The sequence below is a fragment of the Saccopteryx leptura genome, chromosome 1 (assembly GCF_036850995.1).
Source record: "Saccopteryx leptura isolate mSacLep1 chromosome 1, mSacLep1_pri_phased_curated, whole genome shotgun sequence".
NCBI classification, from domain to species: Eukaryota; Metazoa; Chordata; class Mammalia; order Chiroptera; family Emballonuridae; genus Saccopteryx; species Saccopteryx leptura.
The window spans coordinates 45,515,686-45,538,739 of NC_089503.1; the positions used below are offsets into that span (position 1 = coordinate 45,515,686).

Sequence of the window (23,054 nt, forward strand, 5' to 3'; positions counted from 1 at the left end):
GGCATGCCCACTAGGGGGCGATGCTCTACTCATCTGGAGGCGTTGCTCCATTGCAACTGGAGCCATTCTAGCCCCTGAGGCAGAGGCCATGAAGCCATCCTCAGCGCCCGGCCCAACTTTGGTCCAGTGGAGCCTTGGCTGTGGGAGGGGAAGAGAGATAGAGAGAAAGGAGAAGAGGAAGGGTGGAGAAGCAGATGGGTGCTTCTCCTGTGTGCCCTGGCCAGGAATTGAACCTGGGACTTCCACACACCAGGCTGATGCTGTACTGCTGAGCCAACCGGCCAGGTCCAGTAAGGCTTATTTTATTCTGTAATACAGTGGATCCTCCAAGACAACCAAAGTGGGTGAACTAGGAAAGAGCTTCCAGATCCCCAACCTGCTGAGTTTTCTTAATGCTGTCTAGTTTTTATGCTTTTGGGGGCTTTATTTCATGCCAACAGATTGTTATCTCTTGATCGGTATTTGTAAAAATTATGCGTTAAAAATGAATACACAGGTCTGACTTGTGGTGGTGCAGTGGGTAGAGCATTTATCTGGAATGCTGACTTGCCGGTTTGAAACCCTGGGCTTGCCTGGTCAAGGGAGTTGATGCTTCCTGATCCTCCCTCCTTTTCTTTCACTCCCCCCCCCCAAAATGAATAAAATCTTTTTTAAAAAATGAATACACAGAAATGGAACAACCTGCTTGCTGTACACACATTTTGGGTTGATCTCGGAATTATGCTGAGTGAAAAAAAAGCCTATCTCAAAAGGTTACAGTGTCTGATTTATTTAGAATACATCTTCGAAATGACGATTAATTGAAAGGTAAACAGGTTAGTAGTTGCCAGGGGTTACAGAGGGAGGTGGCTGTAACTATAAAACGAGGGGAATGGTCTGTGAAATAGAATTGTACCTTATCATGACATGATGATCACACGAATCTAAACATGGTAGCTAAATACATGTACACAAAAGAATGTAAAACTGGTGAAATGTGAGAAGTGAATCTATCAATATCAATTTTCTGGGTTTGCTATTTTACTATAATTATACAAGTTATTACCATGGAAAGACACTAGATACAAAATACTGTATATGGGATTTCTATTTATGTCACTCTACAATTAAAACAGTTTTTAAAAAATGAATGCACAGCCTGACCAGATGGTGGCGCAGTGGGTAGAGCGTTGGTCTGGGATGTGGAGGACCCAGGTTCGAGACCCCGAGGTTGCCAGCTTGAGTGCGGGCTCATCCAGTTTGAGCAAGGCTCACCAGCTTGAGCCCAAAGTCGCTGGCTGGAGCAAGGGGTCACTTGGTCTGTGTAGCCCCCCCCCCCCCCCCATCAAGGCACATATGAGAAATCAATCAATGAACAACTAAGGAACCACAACGGAGAATTGATGTTTCTAATCTCTCTCCCCGTCTGTCTGTCCCTCTCTCTGTCTCTGCCAGAAAAAAAAAAAAGAATGCACAGATTTTAGCACTGAATGTTCTATAGCCACATGGTCTTTGTGATATACACTGCTCAGAAAAATTGGGATATTTCGGCCCTGGCCGGTTGGCTCAGTGGTAGAACGTTGGCCTGGCATGCAGGAGTCCCAGGTTCGATTCCCGGCCAGGGCACACAGGAGAAGCGCCCATCTGCTTTTCCACCCCTCCCCCTCTCCTTCCTCTCTGTCTCTCTCTTCCCCTCCGCAGCCGAGGCTCCATTGGAGCAAAGATGGCCCGGGCGCTGGGGATGGCTCCTTGGCCTCTGCCCCAGGCGCTAGAGTGGCTCTGGTCGCAACAGAGCGAACCCCCGGAGGGGCAGAGCATCGCCCCCTGGTGGGCGTGCCGGGTGGATCCCAGTTGGGCGCATGCGGGAGTCTGTCTGACTGTCTCTCCCCGTTTCCAGCTTCAGGAAAAAAAAAAAAGGGGGATATTTCAATATGAAGCGATAATATATCCCCTAATTTTTGTGAGCAGTATATTTTGGGCGCTCAAGGACTTTAATTTTTGTTTGAAGGTCCAAAACGGGGAGAGACAGTCAGACAGACTCCCGCATGTGCCCGACCGGATCCACCCGGCACGCCCTCCAGGGGGCGATGCTCTGCCCATCTGGGGTGTTGCTCTGCCGCGATCAGAGCCATTCTAGAGCCTGAGGCAGAGGCCACAGAGCCACCCTCAGTGCCCGGGCCAACTTTGCTCCAATGGAGCCTTGGCTGCGGGAGGGGAAGAGAGAGACAGAGAGGAAGGAGAGGGGGAGGGGTGGAGAAGCAGATGGGCGCTTCTCCTGTGTGCCCTGGCCGGGAATCGAACCTGGGACTTCTGCACGCCAGGCCGACGCTCTACCACTGAGCCAACCGGCCAGGGCCAAGGCTTCAGTTTTTTAAACAATAATTGGCCAGAAAACCGTTTTTTTGAGAGGGGTGGGAATACAGAACCTCAAATGGGCAAAACCAAAGATTCTATGGCTGACTGTAGCTGTAAAAATTATGCATAAAATCTCCCTTTATGCATAAAGTTTATAATCTGCTGGGAGTTAAGAAGGATCATGAACGGGACCGTTACAATAACAAAAAAGACCAGAAATCACAGGAGAGCGCCTTTGATGTGAAGCTGCAAGAGCAGAGATTCGGATTACTGCAGATGTTAAAGAACTGATATGGATCTCCGTATGATCTAGTGTACCTTATTGGAAGGACTGAAGTTACTTACCCAAAGAGTATTTACTTATTTTCCCAGTTTATTAGTAGTAAACTAGGAAAGCGCTTCCAGCTCCCAATCTTGTGCTCTTTTCCACTGGACCACACAGCCCTCTACAATGTGTATCCCCTCCCTGCAAACTTTCTCCCCTTGGCTGTTTTAATTCCTGGAATAAGAAGCAATTTCTAAATAGTGTTTAAATTACCACAGCGCTTAATCAAGGCACGCAGGAAAAACACGAGTATTTCCAGTCCTTCCCGTGGCCTAAGACAACCACGGACGAAGAAAAAGATAAAGGCATACTTGCAGCGCGCAGCCGCAGGACGGAGAAGGCATGTCCTCTCTGAGTTGCCGTAGGTACTAGATGGCTGTAGCTTCGGTCGTCCCCTCCACCCCTTCCACGTCAGCCCTGGACGGCGGAGCCGTGGCTGCTGCTGGGGGTTGGAGCCGGCGTAGACGGTCCCGCAGTTACCCCAGTTGCTGACCCTCGGTGCCAGGTAGTGGGCGACGAGCCCCCAATCCCAAAGGCGTGGCGGTTTGGGCAGAGTCGAAGAAACTGGCTGTCTAGCGGGGAGAGGCGGAAGGGGAGCGACTAGGCCGCTGGCGTCCAGGCCTGGCGAAGTGGAGCAAGGGGTCAGGGAAGCTCTGGGCCGGCGTTCCGTCCCGGCCGGCGCCCGGCCAGGGGTCTCCTCCCTCCCAGACGCCCCAGCTTCGTTACTGCAAGCCGGGATTGCTCTGCAGGAAGAAAGGGGCAGCGAAGGGGCGTGGAGTGCGGCGCACGGACAGAGGGACCCACGTACGCAGAGTCTGGTCCCACCGTTAAACGCCCTAATACTCTGTAAGGTTTTAGCAGAGTAATCGTACAGGGTCTCTTAACTCCAGCAGTTCAGATTGTTTGCTATGTTAAATCCCTTCGATAGCCGGGTGGGGTGGGGCCTGGCGTCTGTCACAGTGTGGTGGGCCTCCATTCTGCAGAACAGCATTCTAAACCCTGGGCCGGTTGTAGAGTGGGAGATAATATACCTTAGGTCGAAACTGACAAGTGTGTGTGTGTGTGTGTGTGTGTGTGTGTGGTTTTTAATTAGATTCTATTTCTGTGGGACATAATATAGATTGACGTAACCCCTGTGATATTTCAAAATGCATAAGCTAAACTGAATGAACTTTAGACGGGAAAGATCGCGGTAGTTAGTGCTTGTGTTTTTGTTTTATTGGTTTTTTACTTGTACTGATGTCTTTGTATTTCTTTTTCTAGGTTTTTTGGCATCTAGTATCCGTAAATCTTGTATCAAGGGTTGGTTATCACCGGAACCATGACGGCTGCTGAGAACGTGTGCTATACGTTAATTAACGTGCCAATGGATTCAGAACCACCATCCGAAATTAGTTTAAAAAATGATTTAGGTAAACTTTGATAATGTTTTGAAAATGAATGAAAATAAAAAGCTCATTTATATTTCAGTTTTCGTTATAATTAGGAATGCTTAATTTTTGTCTTTTTTCCCCCTACAATCTGTTCCTTAGAACTTTCGTCTTGTTAAAAATGAAAACTTGTCACCCTTAGATTTGCTATATTGGTTTTTGGAAATACAGTATCTCAGTTCAGCTTAGCAAAGCTAAAGTAAAAGTAATGATTTAGTTGTTAGATATTCCTAAAAGGAACATAATGGCTTTGTGTAATTTAAATGTGTTACGCTTAAATATAGCTGACAATTCTCTGTAGGTAGCAGGTTGAGATAATGTGTATTTGAATGTCTTAGTTCCAAAGTGCATTTAACTTCATATTACTTAGCTTGTAAAATGAAAAGAACTTTATCCTTTGGGTTCACCACCTGTTGAACAACTGAAGTCAATACTGGAATACACATGTATTTTCTGGAAAAATGTAAGCTTTTTATTTTTAAAGCATTTATGCAAAGGAGAAAGCAAGAAATATCTTTCTGAATTTTAGAAGTGCATATTGTGTCTTTTTGTGAGTGATTCTGTTAAAAAAATTTTTAAGCTGTGGCCAGCTAGCTCAGTTGGTTAGAGCATCATCCTGAAGTGCAGAGGTTGCTGGATTGATATCCGGTCAGGGCACATACAGGAATTGATCAGTGTACCTGTCTTGCTCTCTTTTTATTAAACACTGTAATATACTGTAAGGTTTTAGCAGAGTAATCATGTACAGGGTCTCTTAACTCCAGCAGTTCAGATTGTTTGCTATGTTAAATCCCTTCGATAGCTGAGTTGGGTGGAGCCGGGCGACTGTCCCAGTGTGGTGGGCCTTCATTCTGCAGTACAGCATTCTAAACCCTGGGTGGGCTTGTAGAGTGGGAGATAATATACCTTAGATAATATACCTTTCTCTCTAAAATTAATAAAATAAATATTAAAGAAAAAATATTTTAAAGTAATGTTACATTCCAAAATAATGAATTGTTTAAATTGAACTACTAAAAATAAGTTTAACCTAAACTGGTAACTACTGTTTAAAATAAAGTAGACTGAACACTATGCCTTAGATCTTGAAAGTATCTTTTAGAAGATAGTTTGCAGTTTGAAAGGAGACAATATTTTACTTATGTATTCCCACCTCATAATAAGTAATAATGGAATAACGCCTCGTTTTAGTTTACTTACTAGATTTCTGTTGAGAATTTTTTTTCCCACTGATTGATTTTAGAGAGGAAGGAGAGAAAGAGAAAGAAGGAAGTGTTCATTTGTTGTTTCACTTAGTTGTGCATTCATTGGTTTCTTCTCATATTTACCCTGAGCAGGGATGGAACCTGCAACCTGGTGTTTCTGGACAATGCTCTACCAACTGAGCTAAACTGCCCAGGCAAGGCCTATTTTAGAGAAGGAAAAAGAAACCCTCTTTTATGGCATTTAAATTGATACCCTTGTATTAAAAAGCCAAAAAAATACATATTTACATAGTAGAATGGAATTCAAAATAATGAATAACTACTGTTAAAAATAGAATAGACCCCCAAAATATTATTTTTAGACTCCTAAAATACTTAAGATAGTAGCTGGGAAGATAAAGAACAAAACTTGTCCTTAATTGTAAGCAATACCCTTTTTTTTCTTAAGTGAGAGAGAGAGGAACAGAAAGGAAGGGAGAGAGATGAGAAGCATCAGTTCTACATTGCGGTACCTTAGTTGTTCATTGTTTTCTTTCTTATTTGTGCCTTGATGGAGGTGGTGGTGGGGGCTTCAGCCAAGGCAGTGACTCCTTGCTCAAGCCAGTGACCTTGGGCTTCAGGCTAGCAACCATGGGTCATGTCTGTGATCATTGTTCAAGCTGGTGAGCCTGCACTCAGGCCAGTGACTTGGGATTTCAAGCCTGGGTCCTCAGTGTCCCAGGTCGATGCCCTATCCATTGTGCCACTGCCTGATCAGGTGCAATACCCTTTCTTAATTACTGCTGCCTAAACTACCCTTTTCTAACCAATAAATAGTCTAAAATATTATATATTTATTTTTGATTTTGTCTTAAAAAGTTTATAAGTAGTTTCCAATGTGAGTAACAAATACTTTTTTTTTTTTTATTGAAATACTAAGTTTCTTTATCTACACTTTTCTGTACCTTTAATCACTGGATATGATGACAGTACCTTCCCTGGAGTATGAACCACTTAGTATATTCTGGTGAATTTGAATTGATAGTTCAAATTTTCCATATTTTTGGTAATGTGCATAAAGGGACAGAGTTTTGAAAATTTTGAAGTGGATAAAGGCATCCCTCACCTCATTTTGAATTGTTAGAATAAATGGTGTTGGGGAGCCTTCAAATATAAATAGTGTAGATTTTTTACAAGTTTACCATTAAACTTTTAAAACTTAACCTATAATCTCTCCCTCTCTCTCTCTTTCCCCCCAGAAAAAAATTTCAAAAAATAAATAAAACTTAACCTGTAGTTACTAGTGGTGTTTTATCCTGCTAAACTTTTAGGATATGCTAATTTGTGAAAAGTAGACAAAACTGGAACAGAAGAAGCCATCAGCATTATAGTGATACAGTTTTATGCTGCTTCAGAAAACAAACAGATTAGGGGAAAAAAAATTATACTCCTTTATACTATCAAACAGATTAGGGGAAAAATTTTTTTTTTAATTCAGAAACGAAGCTTTGGGACAAAGCGAGGAAAACCTGTATTGGCTTAGTGAATACAGTTTTAGCCACTTAGAACTTTACCTAGTCTGTCTTATTTTCGTGGTTATAGGTATTTGCTACTGCCATCTCTCCTTATACCTTCTTTTTATCATCCTCACAGTCTTTTTTTTTTTTTTTTGTATTTTTCTGAAGCTGGAAATGGAGAGAGACAGTCAGACAGACTCCCGCATGCCCCCGACCGGGATCCCCCTGGCACGCCCACCAGGGGCGATGCTCTGCCCCTCCGGGGCCTCGCTCTGCCGCGACCAGAGCCACTCTAGCGCCTGGGGCAGAGGCCAAGGAGCCATCCCCAGCGCCCAGACCATCTTTGCTCCAATGGAGCCTTGGCTGCGGGAGGGGAAGAGAGAGGCAGAGAGGAAGGAGGGGGGGTGGAGAAGCAAATGGGCGCTTCTCCTATGTGCCCTGGCCGGGAATTGAACCCGGGTCCCCCACACGCCAGGCCGACGCTCTACCGCTGAGCCAACCGGCCAGGGCCATCCTCACAGTCTTAACTGAAAATTTGCCCAGATTGATACTCCATTGTTCCGCATTTCTTTCTTTTTTTTTTTTGTATTTTTCTGAAGCTGGAAATGGGGAGAGACAGTCAGACAGACTCCCGCATGCGCCCAACCGGGATCCACCCGGCACGCCCACCAGGGGGCGAAGCTCTGCCCCTCCAGGGGGTCGCTCTGTCGAGACCAGAGCCACTCCAGCGCCTGGGGCAGAGGCCAAGGAGCCATCCCCAGTGCCCCAGGCCATCTTTGCTCCAATGGAGCCTCGGCTGCGGGAGGGGAAGAGAGAGACAGAGAGGAAGGAGAGGGGGAGGGGTGGAGAAGCAGATGGGCGCTTCTCCTGTGTGCCCTGGCCGGGAATCAAACCCGGGACTTCTGCACTCCAGGCCGACGCTCTACCACTGAGCCCACTGGCCAGGGCCTCGCATTTATTTTTTGATTTGATATGGTGCACAGCAATTTTTATTCATATGGAGCAGGAGATATAATATTCTGAAGCAGAGAGATTGCATGGGAAGTTATTTAATTTTAAACAAAAATACCCTTATGGGATAAATTCAGCAATAACCCCTCGCTCTGTATTCAGTTCAAATACCTGAGAACATTCTCTGTCCTGCAACATGTTAAAATATCATACTAAGCAAGGAATAGATAATTAACCTTTGGGGGCTAGAATGAACTTTTGATTTACCTAGAACAATTATTCTGAGGTTTAAATCCTTTTTATAACTACAGACTGCTCATTCATAGTCTCTTCTTGACAACAGCAAAGAACTCTTTTATTTAATAGCCACTTTGCTCTAATTATTATTTTTTTAAAGATTTTATTTATTCTAGAGGGGGAGGGAGAGAGAGAGAGTAAGAGAAAGAAGGGGGAGGAACAGGAAGCATCAACTCTCATTGTGCCTTGACTGGGCAAGCCCAGGCTTTTGAACCAGCAACCTCAGCATTCCAGGTCAATGCTTTATCCACTGCGCCACCACAGGTCAGACTCCTCTTTGCTATAATAATTGGAAATTTATTTCTAGTTCTGTTTTTTTCCTCACAGTAATTCTTAATATTATTAAAAACTTTTGTCATTCTTCTTTGTCCTTTCTTCTAGATACTTGTTTATTTTTATGATCAAAACAACTGTAGTGGTATTGTGCTTGTCTCATATTTCTGCCTTTGAATTTTGGATCCAAAAGATTTACTGTAAATTCTTTAGTAGTCAATGATATTGATGTGAAGTTATGGATTGTTTTGCATAAAATACTTCGTAGTGCATTTTTAAAAAAATTATTTTAGTGAGAGAAGAAGGGAGAGAGAGACTGAGACAGGAACATTGATCTGTTTCTGTCTGTGCCCTGACCAGGAATTAAATCAGCAACTTCTGCACTTCAGGCTGATGCTCCAACTAACTGAGCTATCTGGCCAGGGCTATAGTGCATATTTTTAAAGCTAAGTAAGAGTAAACAAACATCTTATCTTAAATACGTTATCCTTAATTCTAGACAGTGGCTGGTAATATAGTACATTTAAATTTTTTTTCAATTTTTTAGGTAATTTCTTAAAGATTTTAAAGTTTTATAGCCTATAGGAATATTATGGGATCTTGAAATTAATTTAGTTTTTGGTCCCAGTCTTTTTGAGTTTGAGGATCTTCCTAATGTTGAAAACGTGCCACTTACCCTCACCCCCACTACCTAGCTGCCCTTGATAGTGGTTATAACTTCAGTTGAGAAAATATATACTGACCGAAAGCTATTTTGAACTCAGAAGCACTTAATAGCATTTATTTACATTTTGAAAAATAGCTGGATGTATGTTTGAGACATACATTCTTTAGTATACCTGTAAATTTATGGTCCCTGAATTAATTTTATTGGTTAGAGACCAGAGATCTAATCCAGTGCCTTCACATTATATGTAAAGAATCATGAGGTTCACAGATAAATCACTCATGTAAAGTCATAGCTTGTTTATGGCATGACCAGGTTGAGCACCCTTGCTACTTGGGTTAGTGCCTTTATTACCATTGCTGCTGATGAAGTGAGAAAATGTTTTATTTTGTTAATTGTTTTAAAAATTATCTGAGAAATTTTCTTTTGAAATAATTATGCTTTATTTAAAATTTTTCAAATCAGAAAAAGGAGATGTGAAGTCAAAGACTGAAGCTTTGAAGAAAGTCATCATTATGATTCTGAATGGTGAAAAGCTTCCTGGACTTCTCATGACCATCATTCGTTTTGTGCTACCTCTTCAGGATCACACCATCAAAAAATTACTTCTGGTTTTTTGGGAAATTGTTCCTAAAACCACTCCAGATGGGAGACTTTTACATGAAATGATCCTTGTATGTGATGCATATAGAAAGGTAAAGCAAACTGTAATTATCTATAAATATTGCTTTGATTTTAGATAGTTGTAAAATTGGTGGCAGGAGCTTTTTTCTTAAGTGAGAGAGAGACACACAGAAAGGAAGAAAATATGAGAAGCATCAATTCTTAGTTGCAGCACCTTAGTTGCTCATTGATTGCCTTCTCATATGTGCCTTGACCTGTGGGCTACAGCAGAGCAAGTAACCCCTTGCTTGAGCCAGCGACCTTGGGCTTCAAGTCAGCGACCTTGGGCTTCAAGTCAGCGACCTTTGGGCTCAAGCCAGTGACCATGTGGTCATGTTTATGATCCCGCACTCAAGCCAGATGAGCTCGCACTCAAGTCTGTGACCTTGGGGTTTCGAACCCAGGTCCTCAGTGTCCCAGGCTGGCACTGTATCCACTGCACCACCACCTGTTCAGGCAGGGGCTTTGTTTTAATTTTTAAAATTAAGTCTTGGATTAAGAGGTAACTTTAATTATTCTGAACTGAAGTTGTAAAGAATGATTGTAAAAAGTTTTATTTTTACTTTTTCCAGACATTTTTCATGCATTTTTATGTTAATAAAAAACAATGACATAGAATATAAGACATTGATATAATAAATTAAAATTGCTTTATTCAACAGGAATCTGAAGAAAATTATCTGATAATCTAGGTCCTTCTCCTTAAACCTACTTTCTGATTTTTTTGTCGTAAAATTTTGCATTAAAAATTTTTTTTTGGTAAAAGGCTAGACCTTAACATTTCCTATTTAAAATTTTATATTAGGATCTTCAGCATCCTAATGAATTTATTCGAGGATCTACTCTTCGTTTTCTTTGCAAATTGAAGGAAGCAGAATTGCTAGAACCTTTAATGCCAGCTATTCGTGCTTGTTTGGAGCATCGTCACAGCTATGTTAGAAGAAATGCTGTTTTGGCCATCTATACCATCTATAGGTAAATAAAGACACTCTTTTGGCCTAGTTCTGTGAGGACCATTTTGTCCTTTAGACTAGATGTTCCAAGGTTCCTTATCAATTATATGTAGCTTGCAGGTGTGTTTTGTTTGGCCTACACAAGGGTTTTTCCTTATTAAGTTGTCAGTTTGAAAAGTCAGAAAATCTAGGAACACTGGATCCAGTTTTCTGCATGACAATAATCAGCTGAAATTCATTGACAGTAGCTCCCTTTAACCAGGTTGTTCACTTTCCAGTTTATGACGGTGCCTATTGTTTGCAGTTGTATTACTTCAGCACTCTGAATTAATTTATCAATTTAGCCCGTACAGGCTTTAAAGGTTTTGAGTTCTGACAATTTAGAATTCTCTTTTTGTGGAATGTGGATCTTTTTATACTTAGAGGCCTTAAGGAGGGAACTTTTTTAATAGGACGGGTTATAATTCTCAACTAATTCTTGTTCTTAGAAAGCTGAGGAGTTTAACAATTCAAAGAACCAGTTAGATGAAGTTAGAATGCTTGGTTTTTACAATCACTGGTGTCAATCCATTTAGAAGTAGGATGTAATTATTATAAATACCTTTGTACTTTAATAGTTGATTGTTATAATTTCATAGTTTCCTGTTATACTATGTTGGTTATCTAATACTGTTATGTTAGATTTTGTTACCTGTTAAGGAATTAGTATTGTGGTTAGTAACATAAGTGGTGTTGTAGTTAATATTGTAGATTTCCTTGAACGCTACCATACAGACTACACAAATTTTAGTATCTAAACAAAAGAACATGCACAAAAATTATGCCATTTATAAGACAATTGGAAATTTGAACACTGTCTATATAATATTTAGGAGTTGTTACATCTTTAAGAAATAATAAAGGTCTTATGATTAGTTTAAAGAAGTATCTTTGTTTTAGAGAACATACCAATATATTTACAAAAGAAATAATAAGTGGTTTGGGATTTGCTTCAAAATAATATGAGAGGAAAGGAAATGTGGAGGGGTATCGCTGAAACCGGAATGGCTATGAATTAATAATTCTTGAAAGTAGGTGATGGTTTTTAGTAAGCAGGTGTTCATTATTCTATAGACTAGAAATTCTTAAAAATTTCCCAAATAAGAAGTTGGTAATTAAATAAGTAAATAAATACAGTGCATGCTTAGTAAAATTCAAGGGACAATTTTTTTTCTCTGATAATTCTCAAGGATCTTTTCAGTACCTTGATGTCATGAGCATTGATATTACATTCCTAAAGTGTATGAAAGACAATTATTTGAGATAGTCCGTTGATAGATAGCATGTTGAATGAATTAACATTTTCTGTATTGAACTAGAAAAGTATAATTTGATAACTTAATAAATTCCTACCCACAATTTTCTACTTGATTTAAAGTTTTAAAAAGCAAAACAGTTGATGGTATTATAAAGTTTGATAAAGATTGATTTTGGTAGTGGCCAGAGAGTTACTAAAATAAAATAACAAAGTACGATTTTATTAAACATGGATGTTACCTCTTTTATTTCAAGAAATTTTGAACATCTTATACCTGATGCTCCTGAACTGATACATGATTTTCTGGTGAATGAGAAGGATGCAAGTTGCAAAAGGAATGCATTTATGATGCTAATTCATGCAGATCAGGTGATGTACTTTTTGAAAAAAAAATACTTTTATGACTATTTAAATGACAATTAAAAGCATTATATAGGCCTGATCAAGTTTTTAGTCAGTAATTTTGTTTATAGTACATGATTTATATACTTTTAGATTTTTGAACTTGATTTGTATAAAAATAGTGTTTTTTCTTTTTTTGTATTTTTCTGAAGTGAAAAGCGAGGAGACAGATTCCTACATGCACCTGACTGGGATCCACCCAGCATGCCCACCAGGGGGCGATGCTCTGCCCATCTGGGCCATTGCTGTTGCAACCTGAGCCATTCTAGTGCCTGAGGCGGAGGCCATGAAGCCATCCTCAGTGCCCGGGCCAACTTTGCTTCAATGGAGCCTTGGCTGCAGGAGGGGAAGAGAGAGATAGCGAGAAAGGAGAGGGGGAAGGGTAGAGAAGCAGATGTGTGCTTCTCCTGTGTCCCCTGGCTGGTAATCAAACCCAGGACTTCCATAGTGTTTTTTCTTAATCCTTCTCTGGAATATTGCTCATATATATATATTATATATAATATATATATATTTGTTTTCAAAGTAAACATTGGTGATGTATTTAAATAACCACTTCATAGGTTTTCTGGATTGAAATTATGGCTATATTCTGTAGCCCTCTACTTTGGGGCTTTGATGCCTGTTTTTTCTTCTCTTGGTATAGATCTAAAATTGTTTAGTAAAGAAAAAGAGTAGCTTTGTATAGGTTTACCCTGAGCCATGTCTCCAAAGAAGGGTGGCCTTCAATGTAGATATGGGTTTTTTACTAGGCTCTTTAAATTTCATAAGTGAATATCAGCTCTACATTCAGCTCTGCTGGAGGTTAGCAGTGACTGCACACCATGGTAGCATCTAATCTTGGAATTTTTGCTATCTAGTATTTATCAAAATGTGGGAAATAGCCTGACCTGTGGTGGCGCAGTGGATAAAGCGTCAACCTGGAAATGCTGAGGTCACCGGTTCAAAACCCTGGGCTTGCCTGGTCAAGGCACATATGGGAGTTGATGCTTCCAGCTCCTCCTCCCCTTCTCTCTCTCTGTCTCTTCTCTCTCTCTGTCTCTGTCTCTCCCTCTCCTCTCTAAAATGACTAAATAAATTAAAAAAAAAAAATGTGGGAAATAATGTACATGAAAATTGAAAAAAAAATGGAGTCTGTTTATTCCTCTGAAATCTAGATGCAGCCATTTTATCTTTGTAAACAAGATTATAAGAAAGTTACTTATTTAGGTCACAGTGTTTTGTCATCTTGTAGAGTTGGTTTTAGTGATCTCAGTTTTGGTATTACCTACATAAAGAGACATAATCAGAAATAGTTCAATAAAATTTGTTGATACTTTTGTTGTAGAGATGTTGTTGAGGCCGTCGTTCTCTATATCACAGTGCTCGGTGTATGAGAATCGATGAGATTTTTCTTCACAGTCTCCAAAGTAGGAAGAACTGTTTCCTGATTGTATCGATACCCTGAATCCTGTTCCCTGATTACATAGTGTTTTTCTCCTTGGATTAGCTGCTAGAAAACTCAGCCCTCAGATTTGTGACCCATTTCTACAACATATATTTGACTTTATGGCTTATATATTTGTGCTAACCTTCATTTTTTTCCTTTTGGTTAATTTTTATTTGCCTTCTTTTTCCTCATTTGTATTCTATTTAATTGTGTACATTTTTATAAGTTGTATTAAGTCCTTTTATTGAATGAGGTGGAGTTTGATAAATGTATTCTTTTTTTTTTTTAGGATCGAGCTTTGGATTACCTAAGTACTTGTATTGACCAAGTTCAGACATTTGGAGACATTCTTCAATTGGTTATTGTTGAGCTAATTTATAAGGTAAGGCTAGACTATGATGGGTAAAATAAACTTGAATCATTTAAGATAAGGTTAAATAGTCATTCTAGGAAGCTGTTTAATTGCTAGGATAAAACCTTTTAATAGCAGGAATATTTTATAGCATGGCCTGTTTTAAATAATTTTTTTAAACTTTTTTCTCTGGTTTATTGTATTTTTCAAGTACTTGCATTCATTCTTTCTAAACCTCTGTAAAAAATTCCATAAAAACTGCCTGGCCTGTGGTGGTGCAGTGGATAAAGTGTAGACCTGGAAAGCTGAGGTCGCTGGTTCGAAACCCTGGGCTTGCCTGGTCAAGGCACATATGGGAGTTGATGCTTCCTGGTCCTCCCCCCTTCTCTCTTTTCCTTCTCTCTCTTTCTTTTCTCTCTAAAATGATTAAATAAAATCTTTAAAAAAATTCCATAAAAACTCATGGCTTGGGCCCTGGCTGGATGGCTCAGTGGTAGAGCGTCGGCCTGGCGTGTAGAAGTCCTGGATTCGATTCCTGGCCAGGGCACACAGGAGAAGCGCACATCTGCTTCTCCACCCCTCCCCCTCTCCTTCCTCTCTGTCTCTCTCTTCCCCTCCCACAGCCGAGGCTCCATTGGAGCAAAGATGGCCCGGGCGCTAGAGTGGCTCTGGTCGCAACAGAGTGATGCCCCGGAGGGGCAGAGCATCGCCCCCTGGTGGGCGTGCCAGATGGATCCCAGTCGGGCGCATGCAGGAGTCTGTCTGACTGTCTCTCCCCATTTCCAGCTTCAGAAAAATACAAAAAAAAAAACAAACAAACTCATGGCTTGACTCAATGCAGCTGCATTTCAGAAATTGTTATATGCCACTCAGTCACTGAAAAGGTTATGAATAAGGTTTGGAATGAAATTTAAGATCTTTTCTTAAGTATATACCAAACTACTTTAAAAATCTAAAAACAAAAAAAGCCATAAATACTTTTTATGTTCTCCATTTGTAAAAGAGAAGAGAGACTAAATATGTTTCTATGACATTGTAGGCCACTGACTAATGGAAATCTAAAACTAGATAAGAAATTTGGTTTTAAAATGAAGTACTTTATTGACAACACTTTAATTTTATATGTGTTTTGAAAGAAGTGATTATATCTTAATGCTCTGATTAAGTAAAACATGCAATAATATGTATTTTTGCTATTGATACCATTGGAGGCCAACATAATACATGTTAGGAATGACTTTTATCCACATTCCATTATTAAATAGGATGATGTAGATAAAAAAATACTCATAGTAAACACTACTAACTTATTATAGCCATCTTTGCTTCTGAAGGAAAGAGGCCCCTTTTAACACAATACCAGTCATATGAAATTAGCTAATTTAAGATGAAACCAGAACTGTAAATATATACTTTCTTTTCACTGATATGTATAGTTTAAGGATGCCTCTGAGGTTCTCAAAAAGGGGCTCTCTGCTACCCATTGACTTCTTTGTCCTACTAGTAGGATCAAGGTTATAGTAGGAGGGAATAGTTTTTGAGTCATAATGGAGTAATAGAGATTTGACTGGATACAGTTTTGAATAATTAACATAAATACTAACTTAAAAGAAAAAAATAAGTGATATTTTTTTCACAGATAAAGGCATGCATTAAGGTGCATTTAGAACAGGATAGAAAGTTTTAGTTGTCTCCCCAATATCAAATATAGTCACAAATAATTAGCAATACTCTAAAAAGAGGTTATCTTTCTTGCTTTAAGAACTGCTACTTTCCTTTTATCAGCTATTAAAATTTATATAATCCATCATGTTTCCCTTTTTGACATGATGCCCAGAATAAAAATTTAGGGCCAAATGTAATATCCCATTATAGTACCCATGTTAGTGTACTTGATTAAGGTATTGTTGTCCTTGCTTTTGTCCTTTACATTTCCTCTTTCTACTTCACTTGTATATATCGGTATTCACTTGTATATAGTATGCATCTTTTATTATAAGTAATCTGAGAACCTCTTGTGAAGGAGTAAAAATAGAAATTATTATTGAATGGATAAATGAATGAGTAGCTGCAATGATTTTTGAAGTAAAACCTGTTTCTGAAATTACCAGTGTTGGGTCACAATGTCTCATTCTCTGTGGGTTGGCATCTTTAGATGTTTTTATAAGACTATTCTTAGCTTTCAAGTTAAGAAAACTAGCATCTCATAAACTGACATCTATTTTAAAAAATGTATTTGATGGGTGCTAAACTTATCGGGGCACTCACTTTGTAAATTATGCAAATGTTTAACCCCTGTGCTGTACGCCTGAAAGTAATATAATATTGACCGTCAACTAAATTGAAAAATAAAAAAAATGAAATAATAAATCATAAAAGGTATAAAAATAAATAAATAAATAAAATATTTATTTAAAAGCAAGTGTTCATAAAGTTAGTTGAAATCTAAATGTTGTCTTCTCCAGGTCTGTCATGCTAATCCATCAGAAAGGGCTCGATTTATTCGCTGCATCTATAACTTATTACAGTCATCTAGCCCTGCCGTAAAATATGAAGCCGCTGGGACCTTAGTGACACTCTCTAGTGCACCTACTGCAATCAAGGTACTTCTTATTTCTTGTGGTACCTGGTAGATGATAGATACTCTTTCTTATCATGTTTGATTTAGCGACATTGCAATTTACTACATGGTTACATAGCATTACATGGCATGGAGATAACAGCTATAAATTTCATAAAAACGGGGTGAGGGGAAGGGTGTAAAGAGGGACATATATGGAAAATTTTTGAGTGGGTGATGGGTAAACAACATAATCAACAGTTCAAATACTATAGAAATGTTTACTTGAAACCTATATACTCTTATTCATCAATGTCACCCTGTTAAGTTTAATTATCTAAATAAAATTTTTTTTAATTCCATGAATTTATTTGATTCCTTACAGTCTGACTTTCCTTCTTTTCTTCCTTCCTCCTTTCATACAGATATACATTGAGAGAAAGAGAGACAGAGAATACCAATATTTCTAGTTTTAGGAGAATGATTCTGGTATTTTAAGATCTCTCCTCAGCCCTGGCTTGGTGACTTGGTTGTCCTGACACACCAAGGTTGTGGGTTTAATCCCTGGTAGGTTGGGACACAAACAAGAATCAACTAATGAATACATAAGTGGTGGAACAACAAATCGATGTTCTCTTTCCCCCTTTTCCCCCCCTCTGTCAAATGAATGAATTAAAAAAAAAAAATTTTAAATCACATTTCTTAAAACAAAAAACGATCTCTCCCCATAGTTTATGTAAGAACCTTTATCTGAGGGAATGAATTCTGGATTCTAAGTGATGGATCCAGAAATGGTTCCAGTAAGTATTTTCAATAATGGAATATTACCTTTCTCTTCTTTAGTTCATTAAGACTGCCTGACCAGGCTGTGGCACAGTGAATAGAGTGTTGGACTGGGACACAGAAGACCCAGGTCCGAAATTCCAAGGTCGCCTGCTTGAGCGCAGTCTCATCGGGCTTGAGCACAGGCTCACCAGCTTGAGCATGGGGTCACCTGCTTGAGCGGCTTGAGCGTGGGATCATAGACATAACCCCATGGTCGCTGGCTTGAGCCCAAAGCTCACTAGCTTAACAAAGGATCACTCGTTCTGCTGTAGCCACCCCCCCCCACCCCCGTCAATGCACATATGAGAAAGCAGTCAATGAACAACTAAGGTGCCACAACAAAGAATTTGATGCTTCTCATCTCTCTCCCTTCCTGTCTGTCCATTCCTATCTGTCCCTCTCTCTGTCTATGAGAAACCCCTACTATATTCAGAGAATGAATTGTTCTAGAAAGCCAGATTGTATAAATAGGAGAATTTAATGCTAAATACACCAATACTTTAAATTTTTAAAAACTTTTTATATTGAAATAATTTTAAACTTACAGAAAAGGTGCAAAAATAGGACAAAGATCCCATTACCCTTCATCTAGCTCAGCGGTTCTCAACCTGTGGGTCGCAACCCTGGCGGGGATGGAACGACCAAATCACAGGGGTTGCCTAAAGCCATCGGAAAATACATGATGGCTTTAGGCGACCCCTGTGTTTTAGTCGTTGGACCCCCGCCGAGGTCGCAACCCACAGGTTGAGAACCGCTGATCTAGCTTTCCATAATGTTCATAATGATAGTATAATTATCCAAAACAAGAAATTGCAATTGGAACAATATTGTTAACTAAACTATAGACTGTATTCAGATTTCACCAGTGTCCCCACTATTGCCCTTTTTCTTTCCCAGGATCCAGTCTGGGTTCCCACATTAGACTACTTGTCATTGTTAATCTCTTCCAATTAGTGATAGTTCCTCAACCTTTCCTTGTTTTTCATGATCTTAACACTTGTGAAGAGTATTGAGTCAGTTTGTAAAATATCCCTCCATTTAGGTCTGTCTGATGTTTTCTCATAATTATGTTGAGGTTATGTATTTGGGGGGAAGACGATCACAGAAGTGATGCCCCCTTCTCAGTGTATCATAAAGGAGTACATGATGTTGGTATTACTGGTGATCTTAACCTTGATGAATTGGTTAAAGTGGTGTCTGCCAGATTTCTCCACTATTTAATTATGATTTTTTCCTTTTGTAATCAGTAAATATGAGAAGATATTTTGAAGCTGTGCAAATATTCTTTTTCTTCTCAAACTTGCACCAGCTAATTTTAGCATCTGTCTGTGGATCTTTTCTACAGTAGTTATTACTGGGTATTTTAATGGTGATATTCTATTTCTCTCATTTTTACATTACTCATTGGGGCTCTTCTGCAAGGAAGAGCTGTCCCTTCCTCCCTCTTCCTTTTTTTTGTTCTTTAATGTCAGTAAGGATATTTTATTGTATGGATTATAATCCAATATTACTGTCATTTATTTTGTTGATCAAATTGTTCCAGGTCATTGGGAGTTATTTCTGGTTTGCTTCTTTGTCCTGTGCTTTTTTTGTTAAGTGAGTTGTTTTTTGTTTTTTGTTTTAAATTTATTCATTGATTTTAGTGAGAAGGAGGGAGAAACAGAAACATTAATCTTTCCCTATAGGTGCCCTCACCAGGGATCAAACCCACAACCTTCATATTTCTGAACAGTGCTCTAACCAGCTGAGATATCTGGCCAGGACTGTTACCTGCTTTTAGTAACTCAGGGTTATCTTAATATTCTTTTTTTTTAAAGCTCAAGAGAGAGAAACAGGAAGGGAGAGAGATGAGAAGCATCAGCTCGTAGTTGCGGCTTTTTAGTTGTTCATTGATTGCTGATTGCTTCTCATATGTGCCTTGATGGGGGCTCCAGCTGGTCCATGACCTTGGGCTTCAAGTCAGTAACATTTAGGCTCAAGCCAGTGATCATGGGATCATGTCGATGATCCTACACTCAGGCTGTCAACCCTGCACTAAAACTGGTGAACCTGTGCTTGAGCTGGATGAGCCCACGCTCAAGATGGCAGCCTCGGGGTTTTGAACCTGGGACCTCAGCATCCCAGGTCGATGCTCTATCCACTGCACCAGTACCAGTCAGGCATTACTCTAATATTCTTGATTTTTCTGCACTATAATGCAAGTGTGTTAGACTTTGCACCTAAAGTAAAAGATGCTCAGTCGTTTACATTTTGGGATTGTTATCTGCTTTTTTCTGCCTTATTCCTTAATATCAATCCTTAATTTTTTACTGTTAATAAGTATTTCTGCCAGTTGCAGTCCCTTTACATCCTTTTACTTTCTGATGCTTCTAATCTTTTGTAAACTAGAAAAATAATGAGATTTGTTAGAATTTAGGGACTAAAGGGTCATATTCCTCTGGAAAAAATGCATAAACTTTTAGTGCAGGAGTAGTGAATATATTTTAGCTCGTGGTTTTTTTTCTTACTTGTCTATGTTTAAGATAGGTTGTGTTCTTAAATGTATTTCTTTTTTTTACAAAGGCTGCTGCTCAGTGTTACATTGATTTAATTATTAAGGAGAGTGACAACAATGTAAAGCTCATAGTTCTGGATCGATTGATAGAATTAAAAGAGCATCCTGCTCATGAACGAGTCCTACAGGTAAATGTTATTTGAAAGAGAAATCCTAAATAAAATCTTTTTCAAATTGAGATAATTCCCAAGCCTTGCCCTCTTTGTTAGCTTAAATCAGGGGTTCCCAAACTTTTTACACAGGGGGCCAGTTCACTTTCTTTCAGACCATTGGAGGGCGGGACTATAAAAAAAACTATGAACAAATCCCTATGCACACTGCACATATCTTATTTTAAAGTAAAAAAACAAAATGGGAACAAATACAATATTTAAAATAAAGAACAAGTAAATTTAAATCAACAAACTGACCAGTATTTCAATGGGAACTACGGGCCTGCTTTTGGCTAATGAGATGGTCAATGTCCGGTTCCATATTTGTAACTGCTAGCCGTAACAAGTGATATGGTGTGCTTCTGGAGCTGTGACGCCTGCGTCCCACGTCGCCGGAAGTAGTACTGTACGTGAGCGATGCTGCGCTTTGCGGCACCGCCACATACAGTACTCCAGGAGCACAGTATCCTCTCACTGACCACCAAAGAAAAAGGTGCCCCTTCCGGAAATGCAGTGGGGGCTGGATAAATGGCCTCAGGGGGCCGCATGTGGCCCGCGGGGCTGTAGTTTGGGGACCCCTGCTTAAATGCTTGGAAATTGGGCAGTTTAAATTTTGCTCAACTAAGGTATAGCTCTTAAGTCACTGTCACCTTTTAGGGTGTTATCTTTTATCTTCTCTGTGCTGTACTTGGTATTCCTAGCGATAGAAGAATATTTGTTTTGATTTTATTGCAATTGATATTTCTTGGAAAATCATTGTACCAACTGATTGAGAATAAAAGATGATTAGAGTCTAGAAAATTATCAGCATACTTATGTAATCTGTGAAACTAATGATTATTATAAATATAAAGCCCCAGGACATTTAAATTTAATGCTGATCCTGGAGCAGAGTAAAAAAAAAATTCTATGAAGGACATTCTTAGAAAAATTGGAGAAATATGAATATAGACTATATATTAGGTAATATTATTAGTATCAATGATAATTTCTCTCAATTTGATAATTGTGGTTATATAAGAAATTCTTATTTTTGGGAGGTATGTACTAATATGTTTAGGAATAGAGAGAATATGATAAAGCATATGTTGGCAAAAAATAAAAAAATGAAAAAAACTGGTGAATATAAGTGAAGGCTATACAATAGTTTATTCCTAGACTTTTTAAAAAGTTTTATCAGTGAAATTTTTTTAAATACAATTTTAAAGAAAAAATCATTTGTAAGTTAACCTTGCTATGTTTTAAAATATTTATCTGCCATAAATTTTTTGCATATGCATCTTTAAAATATTACATTTTCCTACTGAGCCAAAATAACATCACATTTAACAAAATCAGTAACAAATTCTTTATATTATCTACTACCAACTCCAAACTCAGATTTTCCCAGAGTTCTCCCATGTGCCTTTTTTGTTTTGTTTTGTCCAGTTTATGGCCACACATCATATATGGTTATGTCCCTTAAGTCTCTTACTTGACCATTTTCTTTTTTCCATGATCTGACTTGAAGAGACCAGACCAATTTTACTGTAAGGTGTCCCTCCTCTGGGTGTGTCCAGTTACTTTCTGGTAGTGTCATTTAACTTGTCCCTCACAATTCTGTGTTTCCTCTAAACTGTGTGTTTGATCTGAAGCTTGATAAAGTCAGAGTAAATATTTTCAGTTTGAATGCATCATGTATGATATTGTATACTTCATATTGCATTATATCAGGAGGCCAAAAAAACTTGGTTTTTCCACCACTAGTGATTTTATTATTGATCAAAAAATTAAGGTGATGATGGATAGAACTTGCATTTGTCAGTTAAGATTTTCTTCTTGTGACCTGAAATGCTGGTGTTAATTGTCGATTTTTTGTTCCTTTTCAGGATCTGGTTATGGACATCCTAAGAGTATTGAGCACACCAGACTTAGAAGTACGCAAGAAAACTCTGCAGTTAGCACTGGATCTTGTCTCTTCTAGAAATGTCGAAGAGGTGAAACAAAACTCTGACAGCAGTTTGTAAGCTATCAAGGAAAACGTATTGTAATTCTCACTTACTTTTACTTTGTTCTATAGCTGGTTATTGTCCTGAAGAAGGAAGTGATTAAAACAAATAATGTGTCTGAGCATGAAGATACTGACAAATATAGACAACTCCTTGTGCGAACATTGCATTCCTGTTCTGTCCGATTTCCAGATATGGCTGCAAATGTTATTCCTGTGGTATGTAATTCTGATTACCTTAGTTTCAAAATTCTCTAAAACAATTTTTAAAATTCTAGTTACTCAACAGTTAAGTGCTGGAAATCTCAATTGTCTGGAATTATTAAATCTCATGGTCAGAAGGAATCTCTGTGTTCACTCTTTTTTTAAATTTATTGATTTTAAAGAGAGGAAGGGAGGGAGGAGAAGAGAAAGAGAGAGAAACATCAATTTGTTGTTCCACTTATTGATGCATTCATTGTTTAATTCTTATATATGCCCTGGCCGGGGATCAAACCTGCAACCTTGGCTTATCAGGACAACACTCTAACTAGCTGAACTACCTGGCCAGGGCTTTATGTTCTCTCTCAGACTCGGAGGAATAAGTATTTTGATTTGTTTCTCTTCATCTTCATACAAAAAAAATGAAAAAGAAAAAAAACTAGTGACAAAAATACCTTCACATATTATAATTGATGTTTGTTATAGTTACCTAAACTAAAATTATTCTGTGTATATGTATATATATCATTCAGTAGGGCAAATAAGTATTTCTTTTCTTTAGAAAAGAGGAGGGGGCATGTGAGGCAGATTCCCACATGCTCCCTGACAAGGATCCACCCAGTAACCCCATATGGGGCCAATGTTCAAATACTGAGCTATCTTTAGTGCCTGAAGCCATTGTGCTCCAATGGAGTTATCCT

The 23,054-nt window shown here is 38.9% G+C and overlaps 1 protein-coding gene across 1 annotated transcript in view; it reads left to right on the forward strand.

Annotated features, from left to right (window-relative positions):
- Positions 1-3,030: 3,030 nt before the first annotated feature.
- The window catches only part of COPB1 (COPI coat complex subunit beta 1), a 51,836-nt gene continuing 31,812 nt past the window's right edge, over positions 3,031-23,054 (forward strand). The window contains exons 1-10 of the mRNA XM_066365502.1: positions 3,031-3,164; positions 3,923-4,071; positions 9,444-9,673; positions 10,447-10,616; positions 12,146-12,260; positions 14,012-14,104; positions 16,540-16,677; positions 20,022-20,141; positions 22,034-22,141; positions 22,225-22,371. Of these exons, the coding sequence (XP_066221599.1) occupies positions 3,981-4,071; positions 9,444-9,673; positions 10,447-10,616; positions 12,146-12,260; positions 14,012-14,104; positions 16,540-16,677; positions 20,022-20,141; positions 22,034-22,141; positions 22,225-22,371 (1,212 nt within the window). The 5' untranslated portion in view covers positions 3,031-3,164; positions 3,923-3,980. The remainder of the gene's footprint in view (positions 3,165-3,922; positions 4,072-9,443; positions 9,674-10,446; positions 10,617-12,145; positions 12,261-14,011; positions 14,105-16,539; positions 16,678-20,021; positions 20,142-22,033; positions 22,142-22,224; positions 22,372-23,054) is intronic.